Source organism: Perca flavescens, chromosome 7 (genome assembly GCF_004354835.1).
Source record: "Perca flavescens isolate YP-PL-M2 chromosome 7, PFLA_1.0, whole genome shotgun sequence".
In the NCBI taxonomy this organism is placed as follows: domain Eukaryota; kingdom Metazoa; phylum Chordata; class Actinopteri; order Perciformes; family Percidae; genus Perca; species Perca flavescens.
This window is the reverse complement of record NC_041337.1, coordinates 26,080,399-26,098,274: the sequence shown is the minus strand read 5'-3', so window position 1 is coordinate 26,098,274 and position 17,876 is coordinate 26,080,399. Positions and strand designations below refer to the sequence as shown.

Here is a 17,876-nt window from a genome sequence, read left to right as displayed (position 1 = left end):
GAAGAAGACTGACAGATGCGGTTTAAAACTAACAGAAAAAGCTAGTTTGTGAGAGTGACGAGAGCGAGAAACAAAACAGTGAAGTTGCCGGCTGAAAAACCAACACTAAAAACAGTCTGTAGAGCTGAGGGGAACTGCAGGGATGGCTGATAATTGTCTAGTGGCCCCTTAGACATACAAGTAGTCATTTAATCCATTATTAATATAAAGATATCAGTTACAGTCTCTCTGTCACATTTACTGTCAGCTTCCTCAGTTACTTTAGAATCTTGGACTGTTAAAGGAGCAGACTAGACTTTTTATTTGTTGCGCTGAAGGCAAAAAGCCTTAGTGTTTATCTTTATGTGTGTACAAGACAAAGTGAAACACACAGTAAAACTTTAATTTCAGGCAAGTGTGTATGTCTATGCCTATCATGATGTGAATGGTTTTGATTTGGGACTCACCAGTGCATCATCTGCCTCGTTCTCTCCCTGTTCCAGCTCGCTGTCTTCCTGCTTTTGCGTCTCATTGCTGTCTGATTGGCTGTTCTCCTCAGTTTGTCCTTTTACCTCGGGCTCTGATTGGTCCCTATAATCAGGCTGCTGCATGCATGCATGGGCAGGTTAATGAATAAAAAAAACAAACACACAAACAAACAAATCATAGAGTGAGAGAGGGAGGGACAGGGGAGGACGAGACGTTGTGCAACAAAAAACAAAACGGAGGGGAGTGATAGAAATGAAAGACAAACAAGACAAACAAACACAACAGTAAGAATAAAAAACAATTCAACCAAAATGGCGTCCATCCACATGACAACAGTGAAAAAAAAAAAAAAAAAAAAAAAAAAACAGAAACAGTTGAGTATGGATCTCACAAGACAAAGAAAAGGATGTAGAGGAAAAAGAGCTTGGCCACAGAGGAGAAGGAGAGAGTGGAGAAAAAAAAGAAAAGTAGGATGGAGGGCAGAATGAACGGCTGAGAGAAAAAGGAAACGGAGGAGGACATAGAAGAGTGGGAAGAAAGGGAGAGTTGGGGAGAAACAGCAATGGGAGATAGAGGAGGGAAGGAAGAGGGAAAGAGGAAGAAATAAGACGAGAAGGAGTAATGCGGTTAGGATGAAAAGTCAGAGCGAAGGGTCGACGGAGCAACCAGGTGAAGGAGGAGAGGGAGAAACGAGTGCAGATGGGGAAGCAAAGCAAGGACAAAAGGAGAAGAAGGAAGAGTGGGAGGAGGAAAGGAAAGGGAGTTGAGGTGAGCAAGGAGAAGTCAGAGGAAAGCAGGGAGGAGATGACGAAGAGGAGGACGAAGAGAAAGGAGGTTTAAAAGGAGGGTAAGGGGGAGATGGAAGTGAAGTGCAGAAACCGACGGTTATGGTGCCCGTGCAGAGAAAAAAGAGGGAAGGAGGAGGGGACGAAGGGAAGGGGAGAGGGAGGAAGGAAAAGGGAGGAGAGATTGGAGGGGTGTTGGGACTCAGAATTGGCCTCTAATGGAGTCTAAACATTACATCCTGTATCCTATTAAAACTTTGTATAATTTCATCAGAGCCTCCTCCAGACAGACACACTAAATTAGATTAGATTAGAATAGAAAACACAGAATTTTATAAGAAAGAAGTTTCTCTTGCTGTAAATGCAGCTTCACCAAATACTGTAAATATCCATCTTAAGTCAATTTAGTCTGCTATTGAGTCAAAAGTCTTTTTTAATTTTTTAAATTTTATAAACAAGTAGGTACAATTTTTTTCAAACATGTTCCTGACAGTTGAAGGCGAGGTAGAACTGTGCCAGCAGCTGTCTGACAGTCAAGTGGAATTTCAGTCTCTACTGATTCCAATGTGCTTTTATAACTGATCTCATACTGAGTTTTGACCATTATATAGTTGAAAATACAGCATATGTTTGGATTAAAACATAAATCACTGACAATCAACTGTAACTCAAGAATTTCCCAGTGGAGAATTTCAGACTGAAAATGTGATTTATGAAGTCTGATTGAAAATCTATTTAGACCGGGCTCGCTGTCTCATTTGCTGTTTTAAGAAATATGTATGTACAGTATATGTGTGTGTGTGTGTGTGTGTGTGTGTGTGTGTGTGTGTGTGTGTGTGTGTGTGTGTGTGTGTGTGTGTGTGTGGTGTGTGTGTAACAACAACTATATTAACAGGCGCCATATGATACAATACCTGCTAGCCTCAATTATGATGCCACATTCAGTTACACCTGAAATGTGATTAAATCTATGGATATAAATGTAACTTTAAATGAAAATAGGTATGAGCAATATTGCTCAACTACACTAGATGTAGCCTAGACTGTATGTTGAGTTGGTTTTATGATACTCTGATGAATATAGATATAAATAAATGGTGCTTTATGTGCTTTTAATAACCCTACTATGTCCATGCATAAGAACGGGCTCCATTTGAGGCCTAAAGCAGCATCTTAATACCAGGTTAAGAAGCAATTTAACAGCATGCAGAGGAAATGGGTGTATGGAGAGGTTTACACTGGGACCTCAAATCTGAATTCATCTAATACATCCCCACAGTTTTTGTTTTTACAATTTTACATTTGTGTTTGTCAATTTGTCTATTCACAACTGTGTTGGAAGCCTGTCAGGTTAATTGAGAATAAAAACTGGACAGAAAAAAGAATTGTAAACAGATCTGAATGAAGCTTAATTAACATCTAGTCACGGAGTTGCAGATTTGAGCTTGTTGTGTAAATCCATTCTCCACTGTGAGGAGAAACTAAAGCAGCACGTTCAGATGGGATTGGGAGTGTTATTCAGCCAAATTAATGGTTAGGCACTGGACCACACACAAAACTGAAGAATAGAAAAACAAACCAGTGACAACCGAAAATAAAAAATAAAAAACCAACAAAAGTAAAAGCTTTTATGAAGAAGAAAAAAAAACAGACTGAAAAAATGAAAGAGACAGAGTGACAAGAAGTGAGAAGTTGGAGTGTGTTTCTGGTCTTTTACCTTCTTCGCGGTAGTGTTCAGTCCATCCTGTTCGTCTCCAGAGCAGGGAAGGGAGGCGCAGCGTGAGGCCAGAGGAGATGCTCCTTCTACCTGAGGGTCCCTCCCACCTGCTGGGGGTTTACTATGGCTGTCTACCCGCTCCACAAAGGCCTGTAGCTGGGTGTGTAGGGCCTGGAGCCTGCTGGTCAGAGCACCAACCAGGGGCCGGTCCGCCAGGTCAGACAGCTCTGAAATCTGGGGAACAAAAAATAACTGACTTTATCACACATTCGCTCATTATTGGCTGTGTGTGGGAACGGCCCAGGCAGATAAATATTAAGTTGTGGGGGCTTGTTTTTTCTTATTCAACTTATATATTTTCTCTTATCATGTCCACATATTTCATGTACACATTGTTATGTTTTATAAAGTGCATACACATATTTAGGGTTCTAGTAGATGTGATGAAAAAATGTTTAAAATAGCCACACAGGGACTTGCAGGGAAATGACAATATACTATCACTATACCTTGTTCACCCTGACCCATGTGTCACCTGCTGTACAAATTTTAACTTAAATAAATAAAGTTGAAGAAGAAAAAAAATAGCCACACAGTGAATTTTCAGGTTCCATGAACTTCCTGAAAAGCTGACAGTATCGTGGAAGAACAACACACCAACCAGAGGACGTGTACCTGACTGTGAGGCTGAGGTTTCTCCAGCTCGCACGGCTCTGCTGCCTCGTTGCTGCAGACCTTGTGATAGATGGATGGGGAGGAGGAAAGGCAGTTAGACTCGGGGGAGGTCAGGAGCTGTATCGCCGTGGAAACCAAGCGCGCCTGGTCCCTCATGGCCAGCAAGGCATCATGGTCCTTCTGCCCCGGGTACCCAGGGAGTGAGGTTGTTACGTCAGCCTTGTCCTCGATGTTCTTTTTCCGTTCCTTGATCTCCAGGGTGTCGGTCTCAACCCCTACTGGCTCTTTGCGGTGCGGCGGGCTGACGGAAAAAACAAACAGAGAGAGCATGTTTAGGACTTCTCATGTTGGCTTAAAGGTTGGGATTGAAAGTTCATTCTTGATCTAAAAGTGCTCAGAAAAATGGGAATTTACCAAAAGCTCCAGCAGAGACACAAAATAGACCTTGTTTTGTCAACCACTGTTTCTTCATCAAGTTCATGGATGTGTGGAGAAAATCTCTTTTAAAAATGTTGGATGGGTTGTCATGCAATTTTGTACAGACATTCATGTTGCCATGGTGTCTTTATTGAAGTGCAATGAGTTATCAACAAAGTTGTTGAGTTACAAAAAATACTATCGCTGAAGCATTCCTATTAGAGAACCACACCGAAGAACACTACCTTGGGAGGCACTCGGCTGAGTCTCCAGCCTCTGCATCAGTCTCCAGGGCCAGTCGTAGTGATGAGGAAGAGGAGGAGGAGGAAGGAGCATGGTAGGAGGCCAGATCACAGCGCTGCAGGTTGGACAGAAGCACTCGGTTCTCGTACTGCAGCTTCTTCACCTTCCCGCTCAGTTCTCCAATCTGAAGCCTTGCCAGTCTGATCTCCTCCTCCTGGGCCGGGGTGTCTGTGCTGATAAGCACCGCCCCTTCCTGTATGCAGTGCACCGGGCTGTCGCTGAGCAGCCCGTCTGTCAGCGACGCCAAGGAATTGGACGACAGCGTGGACGTTGGCGGCGGGAGATCAGATTTGTAGCGGTTGATCTCATTCATCAGCAGTTTGTTCTGTTCCTCCATCTCGATTAGAGACCTCCTCAGCAGGTCGGCCTCCTCCTCAACAAACTGGAGGTGTCTCTGGAGCTCCATGACGTTTTCAGACGAGGCCCCTCCCCCGAGTACCATGGCTCCTCCTCCGAGGCCCAGACCGCCAACACCAGTGAGCTCCTGTGGACCATCTAGGCCAAAAGAAACGAGACGGTGAGAGGTCAAGCAGTTGAGAAGGCAACAAAGGAAGAAATTAAAGTGTATGAAATAATAATCATGAAAATATAACTATCCAAAATATGTCTGCAAAGAGCACATATGAGCTCATTGCTCCCTGTTGATTTAAGATTATTTCCACCGCCAGAGGAGCTCATGCCTCTGTTCAAGTTCAAGTTCAAGTTTATTGTCATGTGCATTTAAAAGTACAGAGAGAATGCAATGAAATGTGTTTTGCCCTGGCCCTCTCATAAAAAAACTATAAATATATAATTATAATTTAAATAAAATAAATAAAATTATATATATATATATATATATATATATATATATATATATATATATATATATATATATATATATATATATATAAAATTACCTGAATAAAGTAGGACAATCTAATATATCGTAACAACATAAAAACTATCGCTGCCATAACAGAAATGGAGAAAAATAAAACATCAGAAAATCTCTGAGAAATGAATTACAGAAATGTAAAACCGAGAGATAAGTTTTAAAAAGTACCTTGTGGTCCCTTCATGTCGTCCATCTCAGCTCGGAGCCCCCTGTTCTCCACCTCCAGCTCCACGATGCGTCGACTCAGCAGGTTGGCCTCCTCCTCCACCAGCTTCAGGTGGACTCGGATCTCCGCCTCGCGGGTGTGGGGGGAGTCAGCAACCTGAGGGGGATTCAAACAGCAAAAAGACATAAGTAGAGGAAAACCACTTCCTTCCTCACCTCCCACCTGTTCATTCATACACTTTAAAAGGTGCACTATGAGTTCCGGCATGGTTTCAGCGCAATTTCATTTTTGTCTCAAACCGTAGGCATCTCTCCTTGATCCGCTAGCTGCCCGCCCCCTGAATACACTGTGAAAAAGCCTGGTCAAACAAACACTAGGGGCACAGGCTGTGCACCAAAATACAACAAACCAGCATATCACCGACAAGATGGTTGGGGGAGGGGGGACAGTGAGCAGAGTTGATTGTGTAGCGTGAGTTGTTGATTGGCTGGAACGTGGTTTGTTGTATTTTGGTGCACAGCCTGTGCCCCTAGTGTTTGTTTGACGTTTACGACCCTGTGTTGTCTCCCGAGACCGGGCTTTTTCACAGTGTATTCATGGGGGCAGGCAGCTAGCGGATCAAGGAGAGATGCCTACGATTTGAGACAAAAATGAAATTGCGCTGAAACCATGCCAGAACTCGTAGTGCCCTTTAATAAATGGCTGACCTTTATGACTGTTAGCATGAATTATCTAAGTGCTGATAGGTGTTTCTACCCTATTTATCTCAAGTTTTTCACCATGGTTGTAAAGGACATACTAATATAATTACCAATAGTAATAACAATTATAACAATTATGTTCTGCATTACCAGTCCTGGATTATATAATCCTCATCGAAAACACAAAAGGACAGGAAATTCAATATAGTATCCAACGGATTATAAAGTAGGAAAACCACTGGCTGCAATCTGTTTGCATGTTTTCAGCATTCCCTGAAATAGCTCAAAAGTGAGTTGGATTTAATGAGCTTTGCGAAGTGTTTTATGCTTTTTCTAAAACAATACAGCTGCACCTCTGTAGAGTTTTCCCAGGCGTTTTTGGCATTTAGGTTTTATATGGACCATTTTGCAGCTCTCAGGCAAACATTAAGAGATAGCTAAACGGTAAGAAAAGATGGAAACTCAGGGTTTATATTTTCCTGAAGGTGTCGTCAATAAACCCTTCTGTGGGCTGTATCACAGCTTTAAATATGGAATCAAAATCCTTTCTCCTCCTCTTCCATTGTGCTGTAGTTCTTAATTCTCCATACAGTGATCATGGCCTTGTTCACTAACCACTACTTTGTCTGCACTAATTTGCTCAATAATCACTATCTGACCATGACAAAGACCCAACAAATGTCTTGCTCTTGTATAAAATGGCTCGAAAGCAAATATCTAGTTCCTCACCTCCTCCACAGTGAGCGAGACGTTGACGTCTCCGTACAGCGACCTGTACTTGGCCAGCTCCTCTTTCATGGCATCGCTGTCCTTCACCAGCTTGGTCAGCTTCTTGCACATCAGGGCTGACTCCTCTTTGGCAAAGTGGAGCTGACACTTCAGGTCTGAACTGTCCTCCTGCGGTGACATGACGGAAAGAGAAGAGAGCACCGAGGTGACAGTCATACAAAAACTGCTGTATCACAGAGAGGCTGACATGCGCACACATCTGTTAACATGCAAAGTGAAGTTTCCCTTTTAGGCCTTTAACTAGTGATTCAATTATCAATTAATAGTCAATTATCTGACAGCCATTTAAATATTTTGATTGAAATATTTAAACTGATGATTGAAATGTATCTTTTTTTTTTAGGAAATTCATTAAATAAAAAAGGCACACATTTGTAGGTTCTAGTTTTTGCCAATTTTATTACTTGTGTAATGCATTATCTTGTGTTTTGGTCAGACTTTGGAAAAATAATCAATTGATTAATCAATAATGACAATAGTCATTTGGTGCTGCCCCACCCTGAACTGTTCGAGTAAAAAGAAAATGTTGAGAGGGGAACCTGAGGTAAATAGAGTCAAGAATGCTGATGATGATTTAATGTGAAAAATGCAAACTCTCACTATTCAGTATTGTCAAATGAAAGAAAATTAATGATTAAACATGATTTCACTTGCGTAATTTGTCATAATTCTGTATAAAAGGGGCAGAAAAAGATTTTTTTTAAAAAGAGGCATTGAGGGACAAAGACGCAGAGAACAGACAAGACAAGACAAGAAACACACAAAGGAGGGCCCTTCAATCTGTCTACCCAGGGAAAGAGGTTGGACAGACAACCTGACAGGACCGAAAACACACACAGAAAGTAAAAGCTGCAGACAGCTGGATACATGCATGGGAACAGTGCAGAGACACACACACACACACACACACACACACACACACACACACACACACACACACAAACATCAAGCCGACTTAAATCCGTGCAGACAACTAGACATGGACTTTACAGTGAAGTATGTGATCATTTTGTTATTAAATTCATAAAAGTCAATCTGTAAAGTTGAGTATTTGTTTTTAACCATAGTAAGGTTTGGGCATCATCGCTGACTGTTATAATACACACTAAACCATTACAGTCCTGTAACTCAAGTGGGATGAATTGGTTTTTCATTCTATTTAAAATTGCCTTGAACATGAGAAATGATGACAAAGCACTATTTGACTAGCTTGCGGCTTTCAGCTACCAAATGGTGAGGTCAGAGTCATGCTGTGTTTGTTCCCCGAGAGGCTTTTACAAAAAACACACACAAAGAAAACAGAGAAACTCTAGAAAACATTCATTAGTGGTTTCCCTCAGACATCATATGTGAAATGAATATTTACTAACTAACTTGGATAGAAAATACTGAACTGTAAAACTAAGAATAGCTCACAAATGACAAATTAAGCTGCATCTTAGCTACTGTGGTACCTTAAATGTGCAAAAATAAATATTTGGATTTATAGCATGACTATGAGATTAATTAGCAGTAATGGGATTATGGTAGTACAGTAGCACAAGTAGAGAAGAATCATAAAGTTAGTGAAGTGACTCAGTAACGTTGGTAACAGAGCACAATAAATATCTAAAGTTTGCTAACATTAGCTAACATTAGCAACCATTAGCTTCAGGTCCAACCAGACCAAGTAACAACAAAAACCCTGACAGTATCAAATTGAGCAAGGGTTCGTTTTATTGCTTATGAATTAAACTTTTGGTAAAATAAAGAATGTTTTATTTATCTTTTCAAAAGTAAAATTGTCTCTTTTTAAATACTAAATCAAATGACTCAGTTGTCAATGGGGTAACTCAGTGCTGAAATAATATAATTATCACCAACTCTGTGACTCTTTGGAGCATTTTAGTGTCTTATAACATATTGTTTGGGGGGTTTTACAGCACATTTACTAAATGGTTTAGTCTCACTGCTAGCATAGTTCTTCAGTTGTTTAATTCAAAAAGCTCTGATAACCCCAGTCTACACTGCCAAGCACTAAAGACTGACAAAGTCAGCAACTAGCTGGATTAGCCTGTGGAGCATTTAGCAGCTAAAGATCCAGGAGTTGGTAAAGACTAAAACAGAGCTAAAAGAGTGTAGAAATTGGACTTATATGGCACATATAATAAATAATGTATAGAAAACCCCTATTAGATGGCCAGAAACACGACTCCAGATGCTAATGTGGCTCTGTGCCTGCTGGATGTGTAAATAGGCAACTGTTTCGTCCTACGTTAGCTAACCAACTTTAGAAGGGCAGTGTTTGTCAGCTTGTTGTGGTATGTTTCTTAGGAGTTGTACAATGCTCTCAATATAAATATAGATTTATGTATGTTTCTCTATCTTAAACTCAGTTGTAACTACTGCTGACCTGAGGTGAACTTGTGCCCCTCATTCCTCAGAAGAAGCTCTGTGGCTGTATTTGTTTTACGGCCTGTGGAGCATTCCCAACCACATTGAGAGAGGCGAGAGCTGGCGAATTTACAGCCATTTATGGTATGTGGCTTGGAGAGGAAGCCTGGACTCGTGTTAGCAGACGAGGAGAGATATGGTGGTGAGAGAAATAACTTCACCGCCAACCCCCTTCTGTGGTGATATGTAAGTGCTGTGGGTTTTTAATATTTATCTCTATGTACTCTGTCGTGCTGTAAAACCTGAGTTGATACACTTCTAATTCATGTAGCGCCTTTTTTTTTTTTTTTTTTTTTTTTTAAAAAGGGAAAAAGTTCTTTAGCTTTATTTAACTGTGGTAAATAAAAAAGGGAGGGAGACATTGGAAAAGTGAAGTTAGTTAGTAGTTCTGTTTTTAGGAGCGAATAAAGGCAGAATGAAGAGGATATAGAGATTTAAAGTGTGGTGTCGACGCCTGATCTGTAATCCAAGAATAAACAGAAACTGGGTATACCAGAATTATATTAAAGTAACAACACCTGCAGGAAAAGATGGTGGACAGAAAAGAGAGAGAGAACAGGAAATGCTGATTAATCTGCTGCAAACTGCACACAGCTTGTTTGGACAGATAGAGGCGCGATACCCAGAGGAAATAGGTCACAAACAACAGAGACACACAGACAGCACAGTCATGAGCCGTGAGGCAGGAACACACTTAAAGAATCAAACAAGATAGATTTCCAATATGGCAGTTATGGTCGTTGGCCCCAGACACCATTAACATGTCTAGTCTGAACTTAATTGATGTTTGAAGCAGAAAATTAGAAGAATAAATGTCTGTTTTAGGGAGGATTCACAATAAAAGTGATAATTAACTGCGGATGAACTTTAACTGGAGTGTCACTATCCAGAAGCATTATGCTGCAGGAAATGCTTCAGGATGTTGGATGGAGTTCCTCTGTGTATGAAATGAATTTTGTGATCACATCTCCCTTTATCACAACTGTAAGTATATTTACTTATAAGTGGCGATGTTGATGGAGAAAATAAACTGTTGTTGCGGAAATCAAAATGCAGGTTTCTGAATTACTTATAATTTGGAACCAGTGCTGCCCGGTTTGACCCACTCAATGTATGGAGGCGGGAATAACAGTCTCAGTTCCTGTGGTCCAATGTCACCTACAGTACATGCAATTTCTGCTGACACCATAAAAAGCTAATGTGGAAATATGATGATATTTATGATCAAGATTTTACTATATTTTTACTTGTATCTGTGCCCCTGGAATTGATTACAAGGAAACTGACAAACATCTCAGACAGGACTGCTGTTGAAATGTTATTAAATATTGAATAGTGTAACTGTACAGAGAATTCAATTGCTATTTATTTTACAATTGGGGTTATTCCTTGTAAGTATTTCATATAATCATAAAGAATATACAGAATGATAATTATATAAAGCAACACTTAACAATTAAACACTTTAATTATATCTGTGGAAAAACTGTTTTTTAAATGTTAAAAATCTAAACAAGCTTTGGGCAGCAAGAGCTACAACCTTCCCTGTGTGTGTGTTTGTGTGTGTGTGTGTGTGTGTGTGTGTGTGTGTGTGTGTGTGTGTGTGTGTGTGTGTGTGTGTGTGTGTGTGTGTGTGTGTGTGTGTGTGTGTGTGTGTGTTAGATACATGTCACTCTCCCTCTCTAGGTTTAAGTGTCTTAATGGTTTAGTTGCTGAAACCGCAGTTTGTCTTATTGATTTGTTGGACCATCTAGAGGAAAACATAGTGTGTGTGTGTGTGTGTGTGTGTGTGTGTGTGTGTGTGTGTGTGTATTACCTGTGGACAGAACTTCTTGTCAGGTTTGTTGTTGGGTCGTGCTACTCTTTTCTTCTGGGAGTTCTGGAACAGAGACACATACAGAGTGTCATTAGGAAGAAGTGACACACTGATTCTGAACTGAAGGAGAATGAACGTATTCAGTCTGAAACAACACAGGGAGTAAGAGATGACCCGCTGTGGAATACAACGGTGGGATTTAAACTTGTGAAATTACAACATACACACATGGTTCCAACTCTTTTCAACTAATTATTATCTAGGGCGTGGTTTTAAACTTTCCATACGTGCAGACCAGACTAGAATATATTTTTAAACCCCAAAAGTGTAAAAACAAGGCAGGCTTTCATGATTTTGTTTCCATCCACGGACTCAAAAGTTTTTCAAGAGCATTCACCATTACAAGTTGTTTGGTGCGTTACCAAACACTACAGACCACCATGTGATTTCACCTTTATTTCATCTGAACAGAGCCATAATCCCAACTGCCAGGTGTTGCACAGACAATAATATATTTGGCCGACATTTCACATCTACATAGTACAACCGTTCACTGTTGTAGTGCAATTAAGGAAATTTTGTCATTTTTCAGGATGTTGAAGGCAACAGTAAAGAACTCCTGGTTTTCCATGATACACAGGAATCTTGACAGTTCGTGCCAATATACCAAGCTGCCCTTTAATAGTACTTACCTGACATTTTGGGAAAATTGACCTCTTGCCGAAAGTTAGATAAGAAGATTGATTCTCATTCATGACTTATCTTGCCTTAGCATACAGTGCAGATGCACAACAAATGAGAAAAAGCTACCCTGACTGTGTCCAAACTTTATAATATCAGCCTGCCAGCATCTTCAAACTCATTAATTAACATGTTATATCTTGTTTGTGTATTCTGTGAAAAAGTGTTATGGACTAGATCTATTTCTTGGCTGGGCGCAGTGACTTCCTGGAGTCTTATTTTTATAGTTTACCAGGTATACCATCTGATACTCCAGGCTAAGCCAATCGTATTTTGGCCATAGCTTCACATTCAATGGATTGATATACACTCTATGCACGATCTTCTCATCCAGCTCTCAGTAAGAGAGAAAATTAATTTAGCCTATCTCCAAATATATGACACTATTCTATGTATATATAAATATCTCATATAACACAGTTCCTCTCGTGCTGAGCCCAGATATTATTGCTATAGTGATGTTGATCATCCACATAGTGATTTTGATCATCATAGCAACATGAGTGCTAAGAGTGCAGAATTACAGCTGTGAGGTGGAGATACACATGTCATAACAGAGAGAGAGATAAACCTCATGACATGAACCAAAAACTGGGTTGCATTGCTAATAACTACTGCACTCACACACACACACACACACACACACACACACACACACACACACACACACACACACACACACACACACACACACACACACACACCATCCTCTGTTCATCCGAGTGTCTGCCCAGTGCATTAGACTCTCATTAATCATCATGCTTCCTTCGCTTTAGAGCCAAGATCAACCACACACACACACACACACACACACACACACACACACACACACACACACACACACACACACGCACGCACGCACACACACACACACACACACACACACACACACACACACACACACACACACACACACACACACACACACGCTGCAGTGCAAGCAGCTAAGCTTATCTGGCTCAGTCCGTTTCCATGGAAACAAGCCTCTCTCTCTGCAAGGAACCACTGACAACAAAAGAAAGAAATGGAGGGAAGAAAAAGGTAAGAGACCACAGAAAATAAAAACTAATACTGGTGTCATTCTTTTTCATCAGAATTGTTAAAATACTGTAACCTTCGAGCACTGAGGGATCTTCTCAATGATTCCTTTCATGTCCAGGTGGAGTTGCAGTGCAGCATCAGCATGAAGGGGATTTGCTTATTTATCTGATGTTTATTTCCACAAGTCTGTCAGTCTTCCCCCCCTCCCTCCCTCGCCTCTCACCTTTCTATCCCTTCATTAACCTTTGGGCTATTTCCCGACCTTTCACTTTTCCATCTCCCGCTGTCATTTCCTCCCTCTCATCCCTCTCTTCTCTCCACACTCCCTCCCTAAAATAACTTCCTCCCTCCCTCTCATCCCTCTCTGCTTCCTAACCCATTGGAAGATCAGTTTATCAGGGTGCAAACAGTCTATGAATGGCTCTAAAAACTCACGGATAAATAAGCCTGCCCGATAATGGAACCATTGATTCTGGCCGGAGGCTAAACATATGTGGGGACTACTGGATCAGGCTCTCAGCTGAGCTGCGTTTGGTTGCAGAGGGGGGCATCGATTAAAAGAGATGGAAATAAATGCGTGCTAGACTTTGAAAGGGAGTTCATGACACTGAATATCACAACGTGTTTCATTTGCGTGAGCAATTCCTGCATTGTCAGCAGGAAGAAAAGTTGGCTGAGTTTGCAACACAAAACCCTTTTTTTGTATAAAAATAGACTTGTGTTAAAGCGTAATAATTACACTCACTTTTTATTAGCCAATGGAGATAGTGACTTTGGGAGTCTAAGTGATACTAATCACTAAGTGATGTAAGAAATACTCTTACATCACCAATTAGGGTGGAGCCAGCATTGTGACATTTTCAAATGTACAATGGGGCTTTTATATGGTACCTGCGTTTTCGCCTCTACAATACAGATACATTTACAATGCATTTCACTTATTCCTTTGGAGTGGGACAGACACATTAACAGAGCTGCCATCCCAGTTTATTTTAAATGGCCTTTTTCCACAGCAGACAGTTGGACAGCAGGAAAAGCACAGGTGTTACTATTAACTTTTACGATGGCTCCGTTCTATTCTAGTGTCCCAGTAAGTTGTGTGACAGATACCAGAAGTGTCAAAACGTTACCTGAACTGTCAGTCAGCTATCTGATACCCCGTTTACACGTACACGGTTATTTTGAAAAACTGAGACATTTCCCTTCGTTTACACGCAAACGGAGAATTTGCCTCTGAAAACGATTCTTTCTAAAAAACTCCGGCCAAAGTGGGGATTTGGGAAGACTTTGTTTGCACGTTTGCATGTAAACTGAGACAAACAGAGGTTTAGGCAGCCGAGGAAGTGAGGAAGAGAAGAGAGAGGAAGTGATTCATTGCTGTTGTTGCTATTTTCGGGATACTGATTGGCGAACGTGGGCTTGAGCTTCTCGTTACACTGCCACCTACAGATTTGGCATGCTCTTGACGACATTGACGGCCTATATATACACGGGTACGTGTAAACGAACACTTTTCTGAAAACTGACAGCTGTGCACAATGTTATCTTTGAAAACGGAGAGGTTAAAATGTCCGTTTATGAAAATAGCTGGCCACGTGCAAACGTAGCATGAACCTCACTGACTTGCCCTGACTGTGACAGTACAGTACTGCAAAACACCAACCAGTAGCATCAACTGTCAAATACCTGACCAGCCTGAGCCAAAAATTGCTGAGTCAGTTTGTCTAAAGTTGCCTAAACCGATAATCATCAGTCTGAAATGTGTGTGGGTTGGCTTTAGTTACTATAAGTTGCATCAGAAGGCTAACGGCTGCATGGACTGTCAGTTAAACAGCTAAACTGGGAAACCACTGCCTGAAGCTGGGAACAAGGATCATTTTGTTTGTCAAAAATTTTGAGCCAAAATTTACAGGCACACCTTAAACTCACTCTTACAAATGTATGATCGAAAATGTTCATTATTCATTATGTAAAAGCACACGCACCGTGACCAGAGTCAGGTTCTCATGTTTCCGAGCCTGCAGGTCTACAGTTACACTGCAGATAAGATAACAGGTTGACTTCCATGTTATCTGATAACGTCTTTAACAGCTTCTGGCTGTGTCCTCTGCTTTGCCAGCTGCATCAAAGGTTTTTTCAGGTAACATTTCACCATATTTCACATTGTTGATTCTATAAAAGGGAAAAGCTTATGGGAGGGGAGATGGATATTGAGAGAGAGTTATTGGGCGATATTGAGGGATGACAGAGGCAGAGAGAGGTTGATGGATTTTTCGAAATAATAAATGCACGCCAAGCTCTTCTCTGCGCCTGCCTGATGGATGGAGGGAAACCGATCAGGACAGTGAGGGAAACAGGAAGCGATGGTCAATGACACAGGGAAAAGATAGAGAGACAGATAACGACGGCGATGGCAGAGCGAGAAAAAGGGGGAAAGTGAAAGAGAGAGAGAGATGTTGTCATTCCTCAGTCATGGATGAGGAGGCACAGCAGTGTGAACTCTCCGCCTTCAAATCCAATCTGATCTGCAGTTCAACCAGCCGTGACACTCGTGAATACAGAGCAGGGCGGGATCAAACACATTCAGGAGACCTGATGAAAGAGTTAGGAAAGTCTGGAAGAGAGGGGGAGTGTAAAATGTATACACCGTGGCTAGAGACGGACAGGAGAATGTAAGAAACACGATGAAACAAAACAAACTAATGTTGAAACTCTTGATATAGAAAAGATATGAGCTCTGCAAGGTTACAAAACCATAGACAGTGTTGAAACATTGTTGAAACTTAGAATCAACATGGGAAAGCAAATATTCTTTAAAAACAAATCAGCTGTCAGTCAGCTGGACGGCTAGAAATAGACAGAGGAATGAAAGCAGTCTCCTGACACCTTAACAGGCAACCATACTCAAAAAACTAAACTGCTTGATTGAGACGTTACTGTCTTGTCGACAGAGCAGAGCAAAGCACCATATGTTTTTACAGTGCACTGATATGGTTTCCGAATGGAAATGGTTTTTACAGGTAGTCAGGTTACGCAGGTTAACTGACAGTACGTGAGTTTGCTCTCTGAGAGTGGAGGAGAGCACAGAAATCACATTTGCTCTCGCTGTACAGACTCACCTGAAGCAACCAGGCATGAAATCCCGAGAGAGAGGAGAAGTGTATGTGTCCAACTGATCCTCTTTACCGTTTCCAAGCAGGCACATGTTTTCTTTTCTTTTTTTTCATTGTCTTGTGAATCACTCAGTGACGCTTGCTCTAGAAAGGTGCTATATAAATAAAATTTACTTACTTCCTCCCCATGCATGATTTAGAGTTTTAAGATGACTTTTCTTTACCAGGTAAATAACCAAGTTTGGACAAGATTTTGTATTAGATTTTTTTTTTTTAAATGTGGCACTGACATTCAACAACTGTTTTCCTCTGAGGGCAGAAATTAGATCAGATTGTCAGAATCTGACCTAATGGCGAGGGGGCCAGTTTCTACATCACACACACACACTGGAACAAAGGGGTCTACACAATGCAACACACAATGGGTTACATAACCAGGGGTGTGGGTGTGTGTGTGTGTGTGTGCGTGCGTGTGTGTGTGTGTGTGTGTGTTTGTGTGTGTGATAAGGATGGATGGAAGCAGAGAGAAAGTAGTGTAGAGTGACAAGGTGACATACTGCTAAAATCCTGCTATTTACAGAGTAAAAACAACCCAATAATGTTCATATAACAATACAAACGGATGCTGGTAATGTTGCGAGCAGATTGTAACATCCCATTTTTTCTTAGTCACACTTAATAACAGCTTTTAGTGAATTCTAAGGATGCAATTGTAGCATTAAGCAGCTCTCTCCGCTTGTCTGCTGCAGCTCAGAGCACAACGGATAAGACGAAAGCAACACCAGCGTTTCCCAAATCCCCCCAGTCTGCTCAGCTCATTACTACACACTCACGCTGTTCCCACACTCTGCAGTGTCTCGTACACTTTAACACACATTTTGTGAAAACACTATAACACCCTTCTAGTGCTGTTCTAAGAAATAAACAGCTCATTTACCCTTGCGGTTTGAGCAGAAAGCCTCTTTGTCTGCTGCGATGTTGTTGATAAGCCTGAATTGAGGATGAGAAATGAAATAAATCTGACTTTTCCAGTTGTTCATTAAGTACTCCACCACATCACCTTAACCATTCTGCAAATGATGCTGCTGTCATTAGATACTTCATTTCAATTGAATAATTTGAAAGTCGATTAGCAAACTTTGTTTAAATTGTGTTATCCATCACAAGTCTGCAATCATTTTTGTTACATTATCATTATGAGGTATGCAGCAAAGAACATATTGTAACACTGATAAAAAAAAAAGATGAATGATCATGGATTACATAGTTCAAGCAAGTTACCGGAGTCTGCCAATTCATTTTCATACAAAACATACAGACACAAATTAAAAAAACAATGGGAGCTGGAAACAAAAGAAGAAAACCTTCCATCAAAAATCATAAAAACTGTATGCATTTCAAATTGATTCACAAAAGAAATAAAGTAAACTCCTCTTCCAAGACTCTTTTGAGTCAGTTGATGGTAAAGACATCATTAAGTAACTTATCTAAGAGCAAGAAAACGACAAACCCAGGTATCAGAGAGTTGTTTACTCGTACAAATGTTTATCTGTGAGGTGCTAAAATGTGCAACACTAGCACAAGTAGAGAAGAGTCATAAAGTCAACAGACTGAATCAGTATTATTAGCTACAAAGTTATATTAATTTAAAAGGGAACTATGCAATTTCTTTCCGAGTTGAATGGTGGTCGTCTTGCGCCCCCCTAGCGCCTGTGAGCGGAAAAAACACCCTTGCAATTTTCACCCGGCGAGCCACCGGCCTAAGCGCCAGGAAGTTATCGTGTGATATCAGGTCTCGCGATGTAACAAATTGCTTCACGGCACTGCACACATA

The 17,876-nt window shown here is 40.9% G+C and overlaps 1 protein-coding gene across 2 annotated transcripts in view; it reads right to left on the bottom strand.

Moving 5' to 3' along the window:
• mtcl2 (microtubule crosslinking factor 2) overlaps positions 1-17,876 on the bottom strand; it is a 101,544-nt gene that overhangs the window by 27,505 nt on the left and 56,163 nt on the right. The window contains exons 5-11 of one of the 2 annotated variants that reach the window (XM_028582430.1): positions 11,148-11,210; positions 6,839-7,006; positions 5,411-5,564; positions 4,308-4,860; positions 3,646-3,946; positions 2,971-3,204; positions 447-584 (exon numbers count right to left, since the gene is read on the bottom strand). In XM_028582430.1, the coding sequence (XP_028438231.1) occupies positions 447-584; positions 2,971-3,204; positions 3,646-3,946; positions 4,308-4,860; positions 5,411-5,564; positions 6,839-7,006; positions 11,148-11,210 (1,611 nt within the window). The remainder of the gene's footprint in view (positions 1-446; positions 585-2,970; positions 3,205-3,645; positions 3,947-4,307; positions 4,861-5,410; positions 5,565-6,838; positions 7,007-11,147; positions 11,211-17,876) is intronic. The other variant, XM_028582431.1, reaches the window with a different exon arrangement.